Below are 23,014 nucleotides of genomic sequence, written 5' to 3'. Positions count from 1 at the left end.
CAGGTTGGACAAAGCCCCTGTCCTACCTGGGGCTCACAGCCTTAAATCTTATTTTACAGATGAAGTAACAAGCCCAGAGAAGTAAGGTCACCCAGCAGACAATTGGCGGAGCAGGGATTCGAACCCACGTCCTTCTTAGTCCCAGATCCAGTCTTCTATCCACTAGGCCATGAAACTTCCAGCTCGGCCAGCTTCAACTCCCAAAAAGTGACTCATCCCTTCCAACCGTGCACGCCTTTGGTACAGGCCAAAGCCTTCAGCGCCCAGCTCCCTCCCGGGGTCTGGACTGGTCTGGACCCCTTGGCCCCAACTCTCCCCCCATCCCCTCTCCCCGACCAGTATGTTGGACCCTGTACTGGGGAGGGAAGGGCTCAACCCCAGCCAGCTCACTCCGGCCTCTCCCTTCCCGAGCTGGGCAGGGTGGCTTTAGGGGAAGCAGCGTGGCTCAATGGAAAGAGCCCGGGCTTTGGAGTCAGAAGGTCACGGGTTCAAATTCTGGCTCTGCCACTTGTCAGCTGTGTGACTTTGGGCAAGTCACTTAACTCCTCTGTGCCTCATTCATTCAATCGTATTTATTGAGCGCTTACTGTGTGCAGAGCACTGTACTAAGCGCTTGGGAAGTACAAGTTGGCAACATAGGGAGTCAGTTACCTCCTCTGTAAAATGGGGATGAAGACTGTGAGCCCCACGTGGGACAAGCTGATCACCTTGCATCCTCCCCAGCACTTAGAACAGTTCTTTGCACATAGTAAGCGCTTGACAAATGCCATCATTATTATTACCAGTCAATCAATCATATTTATTGAGCGCTCACTCTGTGCGGAGCACTATATTAAATTCATTCATTCACTCAAACGTATTTATTGAGCCCATTGCTGGGTAGGGACCGTCTGTATATCAATCAATCAATCAATCAATCGTATTTATTGAGCGCTTACTGTGTGCAGAGCACTGTACTAAGCGCTTGGGAAGTACAAGCTGGCAACATATAGAGACAGTCCCTACCCATCAGTGGGCTCACAGTCTAAAAGGGGGAGACAGAGAACAAAACCAAACACACTAACAAAATAAAATAAATAGAACAGATAGAATAGAATAAATACAACTGAATGAATGAATTGAGCGCTTCCTGTGTGTAGAGCACTGTACGAAGCACTTGGGAAGTACAAATCACAACATATAGAGACGGTCCCTATACAACGTTTTGTTGTCTGTCTCCCCCTTCTACACTGTGAGCCCGTTGTTGGGTAGGGACCGTCTCTCTATGTTGCCGATTTGTACTTCCCAAGCGCTTAGTACAGTGCTCTGCACACAGGAAGCGCTCAGTAAATACGATTGAATGAATGAATACGATATAACAATATAACAGACACATTCCCTGCCCACAACAAGCTTACAGTCTAGAGGGAGACAGACATTAATATAAATAAATTACAGGTATGTGTCTAAGCACTCCGGGGATGGGAAGGGGACAGGGAATGAAGGAAGATGTCTCCTCCATCGGGTCTGGCCCTTGACTCTGAGCCCCTTCCCTTCCCAGGAGAAACTCAGCCCCCATCCCACTTCTGGGTCAAAGACCACAATCCAAAGGCATCCTCCGTACAGGATGTTCGGCAGATCAGGGGGAGGACCACTGCAGGAGGAGAAGGGCAAGCCCCTTTGTCATTGACAGCAGCTGGGTGTGCTCCAGGGCCCCCCAACCCCACTTGTAGCCAATCGGTTTACAGAGCAAAGAGGGTGGGAGGTGGGGGCAAAGGACATTTAGGGAACTGGATTCCTGTCTGAGCTGCCGCTTCTCCCATCCCGCTCCTCCCCCAGTCTCCGAGCTGGCCTAGGGAGCACCGAGAGGTGGATTGTGGTAGGGGGGAGGCAGAAGCCCAGCTCCCTGGACCTCCCCAACAACCAGGGAACATTTTAGACTGTGAGCCCACCGTTGGGTAGGGACTGTCTCTATATGTTGCCATCTTGTACTTCCCAAGCGCTTAGTACAGTGCTCTGCACACAGTAAGCGCTCAATAAATGTGATTGATTGACCTGGAACCCCTGCAGAGAATTCCCCCCGCTGCCTGATTTCTGGCCTGGCCTCTTCAGGCCCGCAGACATCCGGGCCCCTGGAGCCTAAGCCAGACCACTGACCTCAAACAGGCCTGGGAGTTAGAGGGCATGGATTCTAGTCCTGGTTCTGCCACCTATCTGCTCTATGACCTTGGGCAAGTCACTGAACTTCTCTCTATCTCAGTTACCTCAGGTGTAAAATGGGGCAGAAGACTGTGAGCCCCATGTGAGCTCATTGTGGGCAGGGATTGTTTGTTTGTTAATGGCATTTATTGAGGGCTTACTATGTGCAAAGCACTGTTCTAAGCGCTGGGGAGGTTACAAGGTGATGAGGTTGTCTCACGGGGGGGCTCACAGTCTTAATCCCCATTTTACAGATGAGGCAACTGAGGCCCAGAGAAGTAACTTGCCCAAAGTCACACAGCTGACAATTAGCGGAGCCGGGATTTGAACCCATGACCTCTGACTCCAAAGCCCGGCCTCTTTTCACTGAGCCACGCTGCTTCTCTGTCATTGTCATTGTTTACAGTGCTGTGCACACAGTGAGCGCTCAATAAATACGACTGAATGAATGAATTGTTGTATTATACTTTCCCAAGTGCTTAGTACAGTGCTCTGCCCACAATAAGTGCTTAATAAATACGATTGAGTGAATGACGGGGGCTGAGTCCAACCTAATCAGCTATCCTAGAGCTTAGAACAGTGCTCGGTACACAGTAAATACTTCACATATACCACAACTATCATTATTGAGCGACGAAGAGAGCCGCAGGGTGGGGAAAAGAACAGGATCTATTTGTGATTTTCAGGAGTCAGAGGGGAAATAACCCCGCTTCTAGGAAGGGATAAGAAGGGGCCCGAGGCTCAGGCCAAGGCTCATGCTCACCATCGCGGACCGGCGACACGGTGTCTTCCAGGGGCCGAGGGGACTCCCGTCGTTGGCCCTCATGGCTCTGTGGGGTCCCTGAAGGGCCTGCCTCACCTTAAACGTCACGCCAATGTCACACCCGGAGAACCTGGCTACCACTAGCCCAGAAGGACAAGACCCCTGGGTAGCAGCATGGCCAGAAGGACCTGGGTTCTAGTCCCAGTCCCGCCACGTGTCTGCTGTGTGACCGTGGGCAAGACACTTCACTCGGCCTCAGTTATCTCATTTATAAAACGGGGATTAAGACTGTGAGCCCCGTGTGGGACGTGGAAAAGGCTTAACCAATACCATCATAATTATTATTATTTATTATTAACTCACCCCCACGGGTCGACACCTCTGTGGGGTTCGCTCAGACATCAGGGTTTCCCCGAGAACAGAAGCTGGAAGGGTCAACACTAGCGGGAGAGTCAGGGAAACTCGTGTCACAGTCCTGTCCTGCCAGGATGGAGATCTCAGTTCTATATAGCTGGAGGTCTGGGCCTCAGTTACCTCATCTGTAAAATGGGGATTAAGACTCTGAGCCCCTCGTGGGACAACCTGATCACCTTGCATGCCCCCCCCCCCCCCGATCTTAGAACAGTGCTTCGCACATAGTAAGCACTTACCAAACACCATCATCATTATTATTATTATTTTCTCATCACAGACATGGGCCCGGGAATCAGAAGGTCATGGGTTCTAATCCTGACTTCGCTACGTGTCTGCTGCATGACCACCAGCAAGTCACTTCTCTTCTCCGTGCCTCTGTTGCCTCATCTGTAAAATGGGGATTGAGGCTGTGAGCCCCATGTGGGACAGGGCCCGTGTCCAACCCGATCAGCTTGTATCCACCCCAACGTTTAGTACAAAGCCTGGTACGCAGTAAGTGTTTAACAAATACCATAGTTATTATTATTATTATTATCTCAGGCAGAGTGGGGAAGCTATAGCCAGGGGAACTAACCGTGGGAGCCTGGGCCCATCACAGCCAGAAAAATCCGGGTCCCTACTCGCAGTTGTTGCCCAGCACAGGCAGAGCCCGAAAGCAGCACATGCATTTAGTCCCAAAACAGGAAGGGCAGCGTGATCCGGGAAGTGTGAATTCAGCTTTGGGTTCCGACGACAGGCCTGCTGGTCTCCAGCCAAACACACACGCACACAAGAGAGGAGACATTATTCCAAGCGTGAGAGGGCATGTCCCTCCACCGCTGCAGCCTGGAAAGATCCCCTGCCTCCCCATCCTGCTCTCTGCAGCCTAGAGAGACCAGGGCCACCCCTCGGGGCTTGGGGAGGAAGGGAAACAGCCGCCGAGAACTGCGAGAGGGTATGCTGACAACCGCGATCAAATATAGCCACGACGGCACAGGGCGGTCTTTATATCGCAGCTCTAACTGACCCCGTTTGTCCAGCTCTTTCGGTGTCCAAAAACCAAGTCAAAGGCCCGTCCCCTTGGGCCGCTGCCCAATTTTGGCCTAATTATTTTTAAAGTCCCTCAGGAGGGCACAGACTGGAGGGAACAGAGCCGACTCTGAATGCTGTGGTTTTTTTCTAAAAATATTTTACACCTGTTCTCCATTCTGCACACTGATCATATTTCGCCCGTGAGGTAAAGGACTCATAACGCTGTGAGGAATGTGTCTTTCCTTCCAAGCCCTTAATATTTTTCCCTTCTGGATCGGGCCTCTCCACCTCCCTTGCACCTTCAGTAAAGGCTACAAGACCCTGATGAAACAGGCTTCCTCTTGAGTAGTTTATTTTTAAACAGGCGCTCCACAATCACTCCAGCTCTCTCCACAGCATTATGGTAAGCCAATTTAACAAACTCCCTACCTGCCACCCCCGGGGAACTCTCTCCCCGCCCCCTCGAGAAGAATGCCACTGACACTGTACACTCAATTTAAACCCACTTGCTGATGGTAGGAAAAAGACTGCTGAAATGTCTGTTTACTTCATCTGCTCCCAAGCCGGGATCCAAACACCAAGGCATTTAGGCGTCAGATGCGAATAGGACAGACTAGGGGGACATTGCTCGGGGAGGACGGGAGGGAGGGGAGATTTGACTTCATCAAATCAAATCGAGAAGCAGCGTGGCTCAGTGGAAAGAGGCTTTGGAGTCAGAGGTCATGGGTTCCAATTCCGGCTCCGCCAACTGTCAGCTGTGTGACTTCGGGCAAGTCACTTGACTTCTCTGTGCCTCAGTTAGCTGTAAAATGGGGATTAAAACTGTGAGTCCCCCGTGGGACAACCTGATCACCTTGTAACCTCCCCAGCACTCAGAACAGTGCTTTGCACATAGTAAGCGCTTAACAAATACCATTATTATTATTATTATTTTTATTATTATCCCCTGTGGGAGCCCATACAGCCGACTGACAGCAAGTTGTTCAGCTATGAATAATGAAATCTGCTTTTCAGATTTCCTCCCAGGTGAAAACAACCAGAATTGACCAAGGCCCACGTCCTATAGACGCGGTGATGGTGGAAGGCAGAAAGGCCCAGGGAAAGAGCGTGGGACTGTCCGTCCAGAGACAGCACTTCTAGTCTCCCCCTTAGACCGAGAGTCCCAGGAGACCAGGTCTGACCTGTTTATGTTGCATCTGCCCTAATGCTTAGCACAGTGCTCCACACATAGTAAACACTTAACAGATACCCCAATCCTGGCTCTGGAGCTGGTCTGTTGTGTGACCTTGGGTAAGTCACTTTACCTCTCTGAGCCACAGTTTCCTCCTAGGTAAAATGGGGATGACATAACCTTAAAGCTACTCTAACACTTGGCACGTAGTGAGGGGATTGAGAAATGCTGTCACCATTATTAGATCTGTATATCATCATTTAGGAAGGCCAATTTCTCCTCTCTAGAGAGGGACACAGGGAGACTGTAAGCCTGTGGTAAGCAGGGAATATGCCACCAACTCTGTTACATTGTACTCTCCCAAGCACTTCCTCTGCACACAGTAGGCTTTCAACAAGTACCAATGATTGATCGATAGGAAAAGCGGGAAAAATGACGGATTTGTGACCTGCACAGAGCCCAGCTGGCTTCCCAACTGCATCGCCGACTTCACGATGAACGAAACTGATGGACAAGGATTCATTATTTCAGGAGGATTTTGCCTTTGGTCCGTCGAACGTACCGCCCGGTTCCTAAAAAGTCCAGAGGAGGCCGAAAAATTCAAGGAAAACATAGTGGGAATCATGGAACCGGTGAGATCTCTCCTGGGCCGTTTTGAAAATGAGGCTTCCCGGTCTACCTGTGAAAATTGGAGAGAGGCAAATAGACCGAGGACTCCAAAATACGGGGCGTGCCGACCGCTTCCGTCGTAGTATGGCTTCATCTTGGTGCAGCCTTCAAACATAGCGTTTACTTTCAGAAAAGCACAAGCTTCACCCGTGCCTTTCTCAAAAGCTCCGGGATCCTGGGGCTGCAACGTTACTTGGGGAAGCTCATTTGATCCCCCTCAGTTCCTGCTTGAACCTTAAGTTCACTGTCCAGCTACTTGCCTGTGTCAAAAGAGGAATTAACACCCACGTCTCCCTTGAGATGTCGGTGGAAAACCACTGGAGAACCAACTACGCCCGCCTTCACAACTGCCTCTTGAACTCCAGCCTTTGGTGACAAATAAGCACAGTGCTTAGGCCATAGTAGGCGTGCTGTCGGTACTACTGTTGGATTGACTAGGATGGCTCAGGAATGGATTTGGAGAAATACCAGCCTTGAAAACCCTGCAAACCCTACAAGGTCCCAAGCAGACGGTTGCCTTGGGCTCAAGCCGTGACCTTCGGAACTTGTCTGACCAAGAGATACCATCTTGTTAAGGCTAAAACAATATATTATATTGTTATATTGTAGTCTCCCAAATGCTTGGTACACTGCTCTGCACACAGTAAGCGCTCAATAAACAAGATTCGCTGACCGACCGACTTTGCCAAAATGCATTGCCTAAGCACGGCCGTTAGCTCAGTTAACCTCGAGAAACTGAGCAAATCACAAAGCCTGGACGGAACCCCCCCCTTGCCTGCCAACTGAAGCCTCCATCTCCTCCGATTAGATGGTCAGCTCCTTGTGGGCAGGGATCGTATACTCTTTACTCTCCCAAGCCCTAACGCCACTATTCTGCAAAGGGAAGGCACCCATTCATTCATTCATTCATATTTATTGAGCACTTAATTTTTTTTTTCCAATGGCATTCGTTAATCGCTTACTATGTGTCAAGCACTGTTCTAAGCCCTGGGGCAGATACAAGCGAATTGGGTTGGACACCGCCCCTGTCCCACGTGGGGCCCGTAGTTTTAATCCTCATTTTACAGATGAGGTCACTGGGGCCCAGAGATGCGAAGCGGCTCGCCCAAGGTCATGCAGAAGACGAGTGGCAGAGTCAGGATTAGAACCCAGATCTTTCCGGCTCTTGCTCCTTCTGTGTACAAAACTCTGTACTAAGTGCTTGGGAGAGTACAACACAAGAATAAGCAGACACGTTCCCTGCCCACGGTGCCACTGACTGAATGGAGTTTATTTCAGGGGTCCGGGACGGAGCTAGAATCTGCTCAGAAACAACTCATCCCTGGGGATAAGCTAGGGTCAAACCAACCTCAGGCCTTTCTCCCACGACAAGCTTCAGGGACCGGTGTACAGATGCTTTCCTTCAATTCCCGGATGGTTAAACGACCGACTTCCAATCAGAATCTACTCCCGTTTCAAAGGGGTCTCGGGCTGCCCATCTCCAAATTGGCTAAAACACGCTGGCCAGGGATCTGGGACCGGACCCCCCAACGCCTTTGGCCTAGGTATTCACTTGAGCTCGTTGTGGGCAGGGAATGTGTCTACTGTTGTACTGTGCTCTCCCAAGTGCTTAGTACAGTGCTCTGCGCTAAGTGCTCAATAAATGACTGACTGACTTCAGACGTGACATAAACCGTGAACGACGTGGGCGGATCTCAACTCCACCCCCCCGCCCCACCGGCTGTGAGCCCAACAGGGACGCGTCCTCGGGTAGAACAATAATCGGCTGTATTTGGGCCCAGCCCGCCCGCATGAGTGGGTTTTAATAAGGCCTGCTTTTCCTCGGCAAACCGGCTCTGCCCCTTATCTGATCTTGCCCTCCTAGCTGTCAGCCTGCTTCTGACAAAAGCCCGCGTTCCAGCCCAGCGGGGCTAGACGTCGGCCGCACGATGCCTCTGCTATTTTCCGTTTGGAAGGGAAAGGGCTGCGTTTGGGGTGCCGTGACCAAAGGCGATGATGGCGTCTCAAGGACCCAACCGTGGCCAGAAAACACATTTTTCTCTTCCAGAGGTACCGCCTCATCACCACCATCAATCGTATTTATTGAGCGCTTACTGTGGGCAGAGCACTGTACTAAGCGCTTGGGAAGTCCAAGTTGGCAACATATAGAGACAGTCCCTACCCAACAGTGGGCTCACAGTCTAAAAGGGGAAGACAGAGAACAAAACCAAACATACTAACAAAATAAAATAGATTAGATATGTACAAATAAAATAGAGTAATAAATATGTACAAACATATATACATATATACAGGTACATATACAGGTATATATACATATATACAGCCTCCTTGAGTTGGTTCAAAATGACCGCGGCCTCTGGGATGGGGAAGGTGAAATCCGCTGACCCGCGGCCTAGTGACCCTTTAAGAGTCCCCAGGGGAGCGGCAGAGACACCTCGGCCTAAAGTGAGAAGCAGCATGGCTCAGGGGAAAAGAGCCCGGGCTTTGGAGTCAGAAGTCATGGGTTCAAATCCCAACTCCACCACTTGTCAGCTGTGTGACTTTGGGCAAGTCATTTAACTTCTCTGGGCCTCAGTTCCCTCATCTGTAAAATGGGGATTAAGACTGTAAGCCCCCTGTGGGACAACCTCATCACCTTGTATCCCCCCAGCGCTTAGAACAGCGCTTTGCACAAAGTAAGCGCTTAATAAATGCCATCATTGTTATTATTGTTATTTAGAGATTGGAACACGGCAGCTTGGCCTAGTGGAGAGAGCACGGGCCTGGGATTCAGAAGGACCCGGGGTCTAAACTCGGCTCCGCCGCTTGTCTGCTGCGTGACCTTGGGCAAGCCACTTCACTTCTCGGTGCCTCCGTTTCCTCACGTGTAAAACGCGGATCACCACTGTGAGCCCCACTTGGGACAGGGACTGTGTCCAACCCAATTTGTTTGTTTCCACCCCAGCGCTTAGTACAGTGCCTGGCACGTAAACAAATACCATAATTATTATTAAAGAAGCGGCGTGACCTAGTGGATAGAGCACGGGCCTGGGAATCAGAAAGACCTGGGTTCTAAGCCCAGCTCCGCCACTCGTCTGCTCTGTCACCTTGGGTGAGTCACTTCATTTCTCTGCGCCTCAGTTACCTCATCTGTAAAATGGGGATTAAGACCGTGAGCCCCAGAGGGGACAGGGACTGTGTCCAACCTGATCATCTGGTATCTACTCCGGCACTTAGTAGTTCCTGGCATATGGTAAGCGCTTAACAGATACCATACTACTACTACTAATTATTATCATTATTCTTTGATTCAGTGCTCCGTGATGAGGTAAGACATCTCAGCAGAGGACAAAAATTGCCTTCCGATCCCTCCCGGGGGAGACGGCCCGGTTTGGGAGCAGCCCGGGGCTCCCGCCTCCAGCTCTGACCCGATCGTAAAGTGGGCCACAAAACCACCTTCAGCCTGCATCACCACTTGACTCGCTCCCGGCCCGGCCGGGCCCTGGAATCTGCCCGGTCGCATTCCGTCCGTCCCCCGGCGGATACCCGGGCGTTAAACAGTGACTGATCTACTTGGCATTCAGAGGCCGCTGCGGTATAAATAGCCACCACGGTAGGTCCGGGGAGGGGACGGACCTATTAGATCACCAAATCCTCCCCCTGCCAAAACAAAACACAGTCGCAGGCCGAGGGCCTAGCCCTTCTCCTTAGCCAAAGGCCGAATGGGCGGGGGGAAAACAATTCACAATTCAACACGACCTCTTTGAGAGCTCCAGAAGTGTCGTCTAAAAACTTTTCCGCGTCAGGGGCGGAAGCCGGATTCGAAGACAGCGCGCTGTCTCGAAGCGTTCAGGGCGTCCATCTGGGAGACCTGGAATCCTCAAAGGAAGCAGCCTTTTTAACCTCTGCCGTGGATTAATCGATCCTTTAGAAATGGCTCTCCTGTTTAGGGGCCACGGCATAAAAATGAAGCCTTGATTCCTTTCTACAGATAAGCCTCTTTCCCAAACAAACCGACGTTTTTTTTTCTTCCCCAAGCAATTGATTGATTCACGGGGGCAGAGAATGCAAAACAATTTGAATCGGTCGGTTGCTTGGAAACAGCCTTAGTTTTTAAAAATGAAAACCAACCGGGTCTGAACTAATATGCTGATTCCTTTTCCCCGTGCTCTGGGAGCAGTGCTTCGCCCAAAGCGCTTAAGAAATGTCATAAACAATAATAATATCCTTGAGTTACGGGCCAGACGAACAAGTGTGTCGCAATATAATTCTCCCAAGGTTATCAATGGGGATGTTTTTAGAACTGGAAAAATGGGAAGAAAGATCCAAGATGCGGTTCACCCCCAAACCCTCAATCTCACAAGGCATTAATATTGCTGGCTTACACTGACTACAAGTTGGCCGCACGTAAATTTCCATTCCTTCTTGCTCCCACCCCCAGAAGCTCAAGAGGGTTTTTTTTAAAACGCTATTTGTTAAGCGCTTACTATGTGCCAGGCACCGTACTAAGCACTAGGGTACAAAGATGAGTTGGACACAGTTCATGTCCCAGATGGGGCTCCCAGTCTCAGGCTCCATTTTACAGAGGAGGAAACTGAGGCACAGAGAAGTGGACTGATTTGCCCAAGGTCACAGTGACAAGGGTGAAGCTGGAATTAGAACCCAGGTTCTTCCCTCAGGCCCACGCTCTATCCACTAGGCCACACTGCTTCTCCGGCCCAGGTAAGGGACACCAACAACAATCTTACGTTTCGGTTGGCCCGAGTTTAGAGCCCCTCGCCCGCTCGAGAAGAGGCCCACCTGAGTCTGCCAGGCTCGCTACTCGCTTTCCCGAGACAGAGAGACGTCACTCTAACCTCCAGAGCTCCGGGACAAGAGTATTTCCAGAAGCTAGGCCCGAGGACTAGTTTGGGACGAGATCATTTCGGTGGTCGCTGAATCATTTCAGACAAGGAACAGATGACTGCAGCTAGTCAAAAGGAGTTGTTATCTAGAACTGGTTTGTCTGTCCTGCCCAGGAACCTCAAAACCACTTTAGCCCTTCAAATGTTTTGAGGAAGCAATAAGGAGGGCTTAAGTCTTTGCCCACCAGAGCAAGGCTTGTCTCATCAGACCTCATCACAACACTCAAGTCCGATCGGGTGGGCTGCCGAAATTTCAGCATTATTGGGAGACCATTTGCCTATCAGACGCCAGCGTGATTTCAAACCCAACATCGGGGCTGATTTAGGGCCCAGAGTGGAAACTCATGTTTCTGCAGCTTTACTCAAGTAAGAACGTGACACATCGAGACCACCCCCCTCAACTGAACCTATTGCCCGTTTAAACCAGTCCCACCATCAAGTGTCATCGGCAAACCGGCCCAGCCCCATTTTCTAAGTTACTAATCCCTCCTGCGGAAATAGGCGGCCGACTCGGGCTCCTGGAGAACCCAGGAGCTCCAATACACTCACATCCCTATTAGCCGTGAGCAGCCGTGGTCACCTGGGCTCTTGGCTAGCTGTCCCGTCACGTCACAGCCGCCACGTCACGGGCATTCTCGTGAACCGACTCGTCTTGAAGCCGGCACGAAGTCGTCCCCGGATCCGGCTGCCGAGGCCGCTGGGGACAGGAATAGTCCGAGGAGGGCGGATGAGAATCCTGACCGGGCTAGGCCGGGCCGGGCGACGAGCGGGGAAAAACGCTCTGCCCGTCTCCCCCCTCCCCGCCTTGCCAGAACTCGCTGCACGGCCCGGGGTTCAACATTCACTTTCCACCGCCCCCCTCGCAAAAAATGAGTCAGACCTCTCCATCACCGGCATTTACAGCACTGATACTGCAAGGCTCACCTCTCCAGCACCACGTTTTAAAAAAAAAAAAAAACCACAGGAGCAAGTTCATTTTAAAGGATTTTAATACAAACTTAATATAAACTATTTCAGTCCCTCTTAACATGTAAGACACTGACTCAAAATACTTTTATACCGTTTTTTTCAAGTATTGCACAATGTAGGTACAAAATTAATATTTACGATTACATTTTCTTCCATAATATATAGCAAAAATCTTTAACCTTTTTAACAGAAAATACAATTTTGTGTTGTTTTTTTTAAAAAGCAAATATTCGTACATTTTCATTCCAACACTCAGGAATATTCTGTACACAATCTTTTAGAATAGTTGATGTCTTTAAGATGGATATTTTACAATTTCAGTAAAAAAAAATACAACATGAAGCTGCTGCAGCTGTCACAGATCACTGTAGTAAAAAGATATAAATGCAATACCATGTCGTAGAAACAATATATATACTCTGATATTTTACAAACTTTGTACTAAATTAAATTATACAATTAGAAAAGACCAATAAACCCACTTATTAGTGCCAATTTTTTATAAAAAAAAATCAGCCGTGTCCTTGCTATATCTTAAATACTGTAAGAGGCCGTATTCGAGAGTATATCTTAAAATGTACAGTCAGTATAAAATAACTTTGTGCTTGGTTGGCAAATGAAAAGTGATGCAAGTCGTGTTTACGAACCAAGCCTGAATGGATCCAAACTACAAGCTGTTTTCTTTGTTTTTTGTTGTTTTTTTTTTTAAAAAAGAAAAAAGAAAAAAAAAAAATCTCAAGGGGGAGAGAAATACCCACCCTGGGCACATGCGATTCAACTCTTAGGACAACTCTTTTTGTTTTCTTGTGTATGTGGGGGTTTGTATTTTCTCCGTCGGTCGGTCGGTCGGTTTGTTTATTATTAGTTAGCCATGACGGGCTGGAATTGCTGGTTAGAATACTGCATGTTATTTAAACTAAAATTCAAGCCATCCACAAAAGACTTCTCGTTGAGGCCTCCGTAGGCCGCAAACATATCAAAGGCATTGCTGTATTGGAGCAGCGGGCTGAGGCTGAGGGGGCCGTCGCCGGGGAACATTCCACCGGTGCCACCTTGACCCTGCACGGTGGGGAAAACAAACTCCTTCGCGTTGGGAGAAAGAGCGGAGGTCTTCTGCGGCGGCGGCGACGACGATGCCGGAGGGGGCGGCGGCTGGCTCCCCAGGCCGAGCCCGTAGAGAGAGTGCACTGAGGAAGAAATGGCTTTCTGCTTCAAGAGGTCACTGACATTCAAGCCGAGGTTGGTGGGAGAAGTGCGGGCCACCTTGTTGCTGCGGCCGCTGTTCTTCATTTTGGTCGAGCCGAACTTGGTGGCGGCGAAAGTGGCGGTCGTGAAGGTTAAAGGCTGGGCGGCGCGGGGCATGAAGGTGGGGCTGACGGCGGCCGAGTGGCCGAAGGGAGGGGAGGGGGAGCTGGGCCCGGAGGAGGCCGGGTCGCTGATGGGCATGAAGACCTGGGCCTCCGGGTTAAAGCTGTTCTTGATCTCCTTATCCAACTCGCACCCGTTCTCGTTGTTATCGTCCACATAGAGCACCTTCACCGGTCCCTTCTCCCCGATCTGGTAGGAAACCTCGAACGGGTCGATCCAGACGCTCAGGTCCTGAGGCAGGTTGCCCCGGACGTCGTCGATGTCCAAGCCGCTCTCTTTCGAGGCCTGCTCGATCACCGGGTCCACCTTCTCCCCTACGTGGATGCACCGGAACCCCGACCCCTTGTATGGCTTTTCGGGGTACCAGTGCCCTTCATACTTCTTCTTGAGAAGCCGCTCGAGCTCTTCACCAAAAATGTTGACCCGTCGCCTGGGAAGTTTGTTGTATAAATAGGAAATGATAAAATTTAGTGCTACTTGGATCTCAAGCTGCATAGCTGCTGTGCCACAAGGTTCAGTGTGGGTTTCAAACCCCTCCCCCCCGGCCCACCCTCTCCAGAAACGAGACCGGGTTGAGTCTGTGGCGGAGGAACAAAATTTCATTCAAAGTGCTGGTACCGGTAGGCTATTATCCTTCACGTTGAGCGGTCTTGTTCCTTGAGGAAGAAAAACAAAAACAAAACAAAACAAAAGCAAACATCCAAATCAGGCGGGTGCAAGCTAAGTCCCAAGGCCCCACTCCATGTCCCCATATTCCCCTGCAGCAGACCCACAAGAGTCTTTTTGCCTTTCGGCAGCAACCGGGGGAACGGAAAGTTTGTAAAGCGCAACCGACCCGAGGTGAGAGACGCACACTGGGGAACGGTTTACAGAAGTTCAAGTCACAAACCGCCCCCGGGCCCAAGCTGGGGGGCTCTCCCGACTTTTCCCCGGCCCCTTCCGAGTGCTAGTTTGACAGCCGGGGCGGCGTGAGGTGACTAGGCCCGGGCACCCTCCCTGTTGCTGGGCATTTGGGGAAAAAAAAAAACAAAACCCTCCACCGTGGCGGGGTGGGGGATGGAGGCCCTGACTCTCTGACTGCCTCTTTTCGCAAAGCCCATCATCCTGGGCCACGGAAGAGACTCCGGGATCTGGACGGATCGGTGTTTCCTCTACCTCGCTCTTCCGAACTCTTGACGAGGACCTTTCACTAGAAACCGAACCCAACACAGGGTAAAGAGACGGCGGTTTGGCTGGGGCGGAATTGGCCCTTTTCCATCCTGCTGGCTGAAGAGAACTCTCTGGATTCCACACTTCATTAGGTTCGGTGCCTTACCTTTATTTTAGTACCAAAATACCTAAGCATTTGGAAGGAACCGTACAGAGCGACTTCTGTCCCCGGGGCCCGTGGTGAAGGGGACCGGGACCGGGTGCTGTGCTCAAATGAGGGGCGGCACCACCTGTTAGAGGGCATGTGCCGCAAGGGACTCATGGAGAATCGGCATGGCTCAGTGGAAAGAGCCCGGGCTTTGGAGTCAGAGGTCATGGGTTCAAATCCTGGCTCCGCCACTTTTCAGCTGTGTGACTTTGGGCAAGTCACTTCACTTCTCTGCTCCTCAGTGACCTCATCTGGAAAATGGGGATTAAGACTGTGAGCCCCCCGTGGGACAACCTGATCACCTTGTAACCTCCCCAGCGCTTAGAACAGTGCTTTGCACATAGTAAGTGCTTAATAAATGCCATTATTATTATTATTTAATCGTATTTATTGAGCGCTTCCTGTGTGCAGAGCACTCTACTAAGCGCTGGATGGATGGATGAAAAGGGATGGATCTGCAGTGGACGGGGGCGCGATCCAAAGTGACTAGGGGCTGGGAAGGGGGGGCGAAAGTCATTCAGTCATATTTATTGAGCGCTTACCGTGTGCAGAGCACTGGACTAAGGGCCTGGGAACATACGGAGACGGTCCCTGCCCAACCACAGGCTCACAGTCCAGAAGACTACAACCCAACTGGGAGAATCTGGCCAATGCATCCCTTCGGATGGGAGGCCGGCCACGGCCCATTTCCAAATTCTGTTTTTTTCCAAGGGCTGCCGTTTGTTTTACCCCGATGCCCCCCCCCCCCTGCTCCAACTCTCTCCCTCCCCGCCCTCCCTCCCGATAAGGCAACGGGCCTGGGAATCCGGGCGACGGGGCGACCTTTAAACGTTGCTGGATCAGCGCGGGGTGGGGATAAGGAAAGATCAAGGGCAAACAGAAGATAGGTCCCCGACGGGAGCCCGTTTCCTCCGGCCCGGTGGGGGGGTGGAAAAAGGGCCTTTCGAGACGGGTTGGGTTTCATCCATCCGTTGCGGCAATGGCCGGGGTGGGTGGGGGGCCCTGCGGGCCAGGCCGCTGGGCAGGCACCATTTTGAGGCTCGGCCGTCTTCAACAGCGCTTGGCGCAGGGTGAGCGCTTCATCAGCGCAGCGCTCTGCGCACAGTAGGCGCTCAATAAATACGATTTCTAAACTGCGAGCCCGTTGTCGGGCAGGGACCGTCTCTATATGTTGCCAACTTGTACTCCGCAAGCGCTTAATACAGTGCTCTGCGCACAGTAAGCGCTCAATAAATACCATTTCTAGACTGCGAGCCCGTTGTTGGGTGGGGATTATCTCCAAATCTGTTGCCGACTTGTTCTTCCCAGGCGCTTAGTCCAGTGCTGTGCGCACAGTAAGCGCACAATAAATACCATTTCTAGACTGCGAGCCCGTTGTTGGGTGGGGACTGTCTCCAAATCTGTTGCTGACTTCGACTTCCCAGGCGCTTAGTGCAGTGCTCTGAGCACAGTAAGCGCTCAATAAATACCATTTCCAGACTGCGAGCCCGTTGTTGGGTGGGGATTATCTCCAAATCTGTTGCCGACCTGTACTTCCCAGGCGCTTAGTGCAGTGCTCTGCGCACTGTAAGCGCTCAATAAATACCATTTCTAGACTGCGAGCCCTTTGTCGTTGGTGGGGGGGGGATTGTGTCCAAATCTGTTGCCGACTTCTACTTCCCAGGCGCTTAGTGCAGTGCTCCGCGCACAGTAAGCGCTCAATAAACACCATTTCTAGACTGCGAGCCCATTGCTGGGGGTGGGGGGGGATTGGGTCCAAATCTGTTGCCGACTTGGCCTTCCCAGGCGCTTAGTGCAGTGCTCCGCGCACTGTAAGCGCTCAATAAACACCATTTCTAGACTGCGAGCCCATTGCTGGGGGGGGGGGGGGGGGGGGATTGTGTCCAAATCTGTTGCCGACTTGGCCTTCCCAGGCGCTTAGCGCAGTGCTCTGCGCACAGTAAGCGCTCAATAAACACCATTTCTAGACTGCGAGCCCATTGCTGGGGGGGTGGGGGAGGATTGTGTCCAAATCTGTTGCCGATTTGGACTTCCCAGGCGCTTAGTGCAGTGCACTGCGCACAGTAAGCGCTCAATAAACACCATTTCTAGACTGCGAGCCCCTTGTTGGGGGGGGGGATTGGGTCCAAATCTGTTGCCGACTTGGCCTTCCCAGGCGCTTAGCGCAGTGCTCTGCGCACAGTAAGCGCTCAATAAACACCACTTCTAGACTGCGAGCCCCTTGTTGTGGGGGGGGATTGGGTCCAAATCTGTTGCCGACTTGGCCTTCCCAGGCGCTTAGCGCAGTGCTCTGCGCACAGTAAGCGTTTACTAAACACCATTTCTAGACTGCGAGCCCCTTGTTGTGGGGGGGGGGATTGGGTCCAAATCTGTTGCCGACTTGGACTGCCCAGGCGCTTAGTGCAGTGCTCTGCGCCAAGTAAGCGCTCACTAGATACGATTGATTGATTGCTTGTAAGCGCTCGATCAATAGGACTGAATTGAATGAACAGATGCCATCAGCAGCAGCAGCATCACCGTCACCCCCACCCCCCACCCCCGGCTCAGCTACTCACCGGGCCTCGGGAGGGCCGTCGGGCTGTCGGTCGGGGAGGAGGGGGTGAGGCCCAAACCGGCGGAGGCCGTGCGTGAGTGAGCGGAGATGGGTGCGGTGATGGCGGCCTCCAGTCCCCCCGGCCCCGACTGCCCCGCTGCGCGCCGGACCCCAGCTCCGCTCCTTCTGCCGCGGCGCGCGCCCCGGCCCCCGCTTTTATACCGCCCGCCCCGCCCCGGGCGCGCGCGCGCGCGGCCTACGTCACCACGCTCCCTCGCCCGCCATTGGCCGAGCCCGCCCTGCCAATCAGCGCGGGGCCCCGGCCGCCCGGGCGGCCCCGCCCCCTAGCGCCCCGGCCTCGCCAATGAGGCGGCGGCCCCGCTCCCCTGGCGGAAGCCGATTGGGCGCGGCGGCTGTCCATCAGGCGGGGAGCCCCGCCCCCGCGGATTGCGGGGCCGCCAGCGCGTCAAGGGGGGGCGCCCCCCTCGTCAGCGTTCAATCGTATTTATTGAGCGCTTACGGTGTGCGGAGCACTGTGCTAAGCGCTTGGGAAGAACATGGTCCCTACGCAACAGCGGGCTCACGGTCTAGAAGGGGGAGACAGACAGCGCAACAAAACGTATAAACCAAATAAAATAAATAGAGTAATAAATATGTACAAACATTCATTCAGTCGTATTGATTGAGCGCTTACGGTGTGCGGAGCGCTGTGCTAAGCGCTTGGGAAGGACACGTTAGCAACAGAGACGGTCCCTACGCAACAGCGGGCTCACGGTCTAGAAGGGGGAGACAGACAACGCAACAAAACGTATACACCAAATAAAATAAATAAGTATGTACAAGTAAAATCAATAGAGTAATAAATATGTACAAACATTCATTCAATCGTATTGATTGAGCGCTTACGGTGTGCGGAGCGCTGTGCTAAGCGCTTGGGAAGGACACGTTAGCAACATAGACGGTCCCTACCCAACAGCGGGCTCACGGTCTAGAAAGGGGGAGACAGACAACACAACATAAACGTAGAAACCAAATAAAATAAATAGAATAAGTAGGTACAAGGAAAATAAATAGGGTAATAAAGGTGTATAAACATTCTTTCAATCGTATTGATTGAGCGCTTACTGTGTGCGGAGCGCTGTGCTAAGCGCTTGGGCAGGACAAGTTAGCAACATAGACGATCAATCAATCAATCAATCGTATTTATTGAGCGTTTACTGTGTGCGGAGCACTGTAGTAAGCGCTTCGGAAGGACAAGTTAACATAGAGAGACGGTCCCTACCCAACAGCGGGCTCACGGTCTAGAAGGGGGAGACAGACAACACAACATAAACGTAGAAACCAAATAAAATAAATAGAAATATGTACAAGTAAAATCAATAGAGTAATAAATACGTACAAACGTTCATTCAATCGTATTGACTGAGCGCTTACTGTGTGCGGAGCACTGTGCTAAGCGCTTGGGAAGGACAAGACTGTGAGCCCACTGTTGGGTAGGGACTGTCTCTATGTTGCCAACTTGTACTTCCCAAGCGCTTAGTACAGTGCTCTGCACGCAGTAAGCGCTCAATAAATACGATTGATGATGATGATGATGATGATATGTTGCCAACTTGTACTGCCCAAGCGCTTAGTACAGTGCTCTGCACACAGTAAGCGCTCAATAAATACGATTGATTGATTGATTGACAAGTTAGCAACATATACAGACGGTCCCTACCCAACAGCGGGCTCACGGTCTAGAAGGGGGAGACGGACAACACAACATAAACGTATAAACCAAATAAAATAAATAGAATAAATATGCACAAGGAAAATAAATAGAGTAATAAATATGTACAAACATTCATTCATTCAATCGTATTGATTGAGCGCTTACTGTGTGCGGAACACTGTACTAAGCGCTTGGGAAGTACAAGTTGGCAACATATAGGGCCGGTCCCTACCCAACAGCGGGCTCACGGTCTAGAAGGGGGAGACAGACAACACAACATAAACGTATAAACCAAATAAAATAAATAGAATAAATATGTACAAGGAAAATAAATAGAGTAATAAATATGTACAAATATATATACAGGTGCTGTGGGGAGGGGAAGGAGGTAAGGCGGGGGGGGGGGGGATGGGGAGGGGGAGGAGGGGGAGAGGAACCGTCCCATCTGCCATTAACGGCCTGGTGGGGATGGGGCCATTCAACCGTCGACTCAGAGGGTCCCCTCCCCCGCGAATAATAACAATAATAATAGCATTTATTAAAGGCTTACTATGTGCAAAGCACTGTTCTAAGCGCTGGGGAGGTTACGACTTAATCAGGTTGTTCCACGGGGGGGCTCACAGTCTTAATCCCCATTTTACAGATGAGGGAACTGGGGAGCAGAGAAGTTGTGACTTAATAATAATAGTAATAATGGCATTTATTAAGCGCTTACTATGTGCAAAGCACTGTTCTAAGCTCTGGGGAGGTTACGAGATAATAATGATGGCATTTGTTAAGCGCTTACTATGTGCAGAGCACTGTTCTAAGCACTGGGGGGATACAAGGTGATCAAGTTGTCCCACATGGAGCTCACAGTCTTAATCCCCATTTTACAGATGAGGTATCTGAGGCTCAGAGAAGTTAAGTGATTTGCCCAAGGTCACACAGCAGACATTTGGTGGAGTTGGGATGCGAACCCATGACTTCTGACTCCAAGCCCATGCTCTTTCCACTGAGCCACGCTGCTTCTCTACGAGATGATCAGGTTGTCCCACGGGGGGCTCACAGTCTTAGTCCCCATTTTCCAGATGAGGGAACTAAGGGACAGAGAAGTTAAATGACTTAATATTAATAATAATAACATTTATTACGCTCTTACTATGTGCAAAGCACTGTTCTAAGCGCTGGGGAGGTTACGAGATCAATCAATCAATCGTATTTATTGAGCGCTTACTGAGTGCAGAGCACTGTACTAAGCGCTTGGGAAGTACAAGTTGGCAACATTTAGAGACGGTCCCTACCCAACAGTGGGCTGAGGCACAGAGAAGTTAAGTGACTTAATATTAATAATAATGGCATTTATTAAGTGCTTACTATGTGCAAAGCACTGTTCTAAGCGCTTGGGAGGTTACGAGATGATCAGGTTGTTCCACGGGGGGGCTCACAGTCTTAATCCCCATTTTCTAGATGAGGGAACTGAGGCACAGAGAAGTTGTGACTTAATAATAATAATAATGGCATTTATTAAGCACTTACTATGTGCAAAGCACTAAGCGCTGGGGAGGTTACGAGATCAATCAATCATATTTATTGAGCGCTTACTGTGTGCAGAGCACTGTACTAACCGCTTGGGAAGTACAAGTTGGCAACATATAGACGGTGCCTACCCAACAGTGGGCTCACTGAGACACAGAGAAGTGACTTAATATTAATAATAATGGCATTTATTAAGCTCTTACTATGGCAAAGCACTGTTCTAAGCGCTGGGGAAGTTACGAGATGATCAGGATGTCTCACGGTGGGCTCACAGTCTTAATCCCCATTTTCCAGATGAGGTCACTGAGGCCCAGAGAATCAATCAATCAATCAATTGTATTTATTGGGCGCTTACTGTGTGCAGAGCACTGGACTAAGCGCTTGGGAAGTCCAAGTTGGCAACATATCAATCAATCAATCGTATTTATTGGGCGCTTACTGTGTGCAGAGCACTGTACTAAGCGCTTGGGAAGTACAAGTTAGCAACATATAGGGACAGTTCCTACCCAACAGTGGGCTCACAGTCTAAAAGGGGGAGGCAGAGAACAAAACGGAACATACTAACAAAATAAAATAGAGTAGATATGTATAAGTAAAATAAATAGAGTAATAAATATGTACAAACATATATACATATATACAGGTGCTGTGGGGAAGGGAAGGAGGTAAGATGGGGGGATGGAGAGGGGGACGAGACAGTCCCTACCCAACAGTGGGCTCACAGTCTAAAAGGGGGAGACAGAACAAAACGAAACATACGAACAAAATAAAATAGAATAGATATGTACAAGTAAAATAAATAGAGTAATAAATATGTACAAACATATATACATATATACAGGTGCTATGGGGAAGGGAAGGAGGTAAGATGGGGGGGATGGAGAGGGGGAAGAGACAGTCCCTACCCAACAGTGGGCTCACAGTCTAGAAGGGGGAGGCAGAGAACAAAACGAAACATACCAACAAAATAAAATAGAATAGATATGTACAAGTAAAATAAATAGAGTAATAAATATGTACAAACATATATACATATATACAGGTGCTGTGGGGAAGGGAAGGAGGTAAGATGGGGGGGATGGAGAGGGGGACGACACAGTCCCTACCCAACAGTGGGCTCACGGTCTAAAAGGGGGAGACAGAGAACAAAACGAAACATACTAACAAAATAAAATAGAATAGATATGTACAAGTAAAATAAATAGAGTAATAAATATGTACAAACATATATACATATATACAGGTGCTGTGGGGAAGGGAAGGAGGTAAGATGGGGGGGATGGAAAGGGGGACAAGACAGTCCCTACCCAACAGTGGGCTCACAGTCTAAAAGGGGGAGACAGAGAACAAAACCAAACATATTAACAAAATAAAATAAATATGTACAAGTAAAATAAATAGATAGAGTAATAAACATGTACAAACATATATACAGGTGCCCCAAGTCACACAGCTGGCAGTTGGTGGAGCCGGGATTTGAACCCATGACCTCTGACGCCAAAGCCCGGGCCCTTTCCCACCGAGCCACGCTGCTTCTCTGTGATGATAATAATGGCATCTGTGCGGCGCTTACTACGTGCCAAACACTGTGGTGAGCGCTAGGCTGTCCCACGGGGGGGGCTCACAGTCTCGGACAGGGAGTCCAACGGGGTTGGGGATGGCGTCGCCAAGATGCCCGTTCCCCTCAGCTTGGGGCCTGTCCTGTGTGTGTGTGTGAGGAGGGAGGGAGGGAGGAGGGATGGAGGGGGCGTTCCCCTCAGCCCCAACGACATGGACGCCCCTCTCCCTCCCTGCTAAAAATATTACTCACAGGTAGCAACGAGGTCCGATTGGCCGCGCGCCTTCCTTAGCAACCAGACAATTGGTTGTTTGGTATCCAAGGGGGAGACGGCAGGCTCCATCTTGGAAAAGGAAAAGAGAGAGAGGGAGGGGGACGAGAAGCCCTGTGAAGGAAAACCAATCAGTCAGTCAATCAATCAATCAGTCGTATTTACTGAGCGCTTACAGTGTGCAGAGCACTGGACTAAGCGTTTGGGAAGTACAAGTCGGCAACATATAGAGACAATCAATCAATCAATCGTATTGATTGAGCGCTTACTGTGTGCAGAGCACTGGACTAAGCGCTTGGGAAGTACAAGTCGGCAACATATAGAGACAATCAATCAATCAATCGTATTGATTGAGCGCTTACTGTATGCAGAGCACTGGACTAAGCGCTTGGGAAGTACAAGTCGGCAACATATAGAGACAATCAATCAATCGTATTGATTGAGCGCTTACAGTGTGCAGAACACTGGACTAAGCGCTTGGGAAGTACAAGTCAGCAATATATAGAGACAATCAATCAATCGTATTGATTGAGCGCTTACTGTGTGCAGAGCACTGTACTAAGCGTTTGGGAAGTACTAGTCGGCAACATATAGAGACAATCAATCAATCAATCGTATTGATTGAGCGCTTACT

At 50.4% G+C, this 23,014-nt stretch overlaps 1 protein-coding gene across 1 annotated transcript; it reads right to left on the bottom strand.

The window, feature by feature from the left end:
- Positions 1 to 12,768: 12,768 nt before the first annotated feature.
- On the bottom strand, positions 12,769 to 17,484 carry TOB1 (transducer of ERBB2, 1). The gene is made up of 2 exons (XM_038757460.1): positions 17,342 to 17,484; positions 12,769 to 14,085 (listed from the first exon to the last, which is right to left on the bottom strand). The coding sequence occupies exon 2, from the start codon at positions 14,030 to 14,032 to the stop codon at positions 12,923 to 12,925; it is 1,110 nt and encodes a 369-aa protein (XP_038613388.1). The 5' UTR covers positions 14,033 to 14,085; positions 17,342 to 17,484; the 3' UTR covers positions 12,769 to 12,922.
- Between the last annotated feature and the right edge of the window lie 5,530 nt (positions 17,485 to 23,014).

This window comes from Tachyglossus aculeatus, chromosome 15 (assembly GCF_015852505.1).
Source record: "Tachyglossus aculeatus isolate mTacAcu1 chromosome 15, mTacAcu1.pri, whole genome shotgun sequence".
Taxonomy (NCBI): domain Eukaryota; kingdom Metazoa; phylum Chordata; class Mammalia; order Monotremata; family Tachyglossidae; genus Tachyglossus; species Tachyglossus aculeatus.
This window is presented reverse-complemented; position numbering and strand designations above follow the sequence as displayed.

Excerpts from the sequence above, each read along its gene's own strand:
- TOB1 (XM_038757460.1), bottom strand. The coding sequence starts at position 14,032 with ATGAAATTTTGTTCCTCCGCCACAGACTCAACCCGGTCTCGTTTCTGG.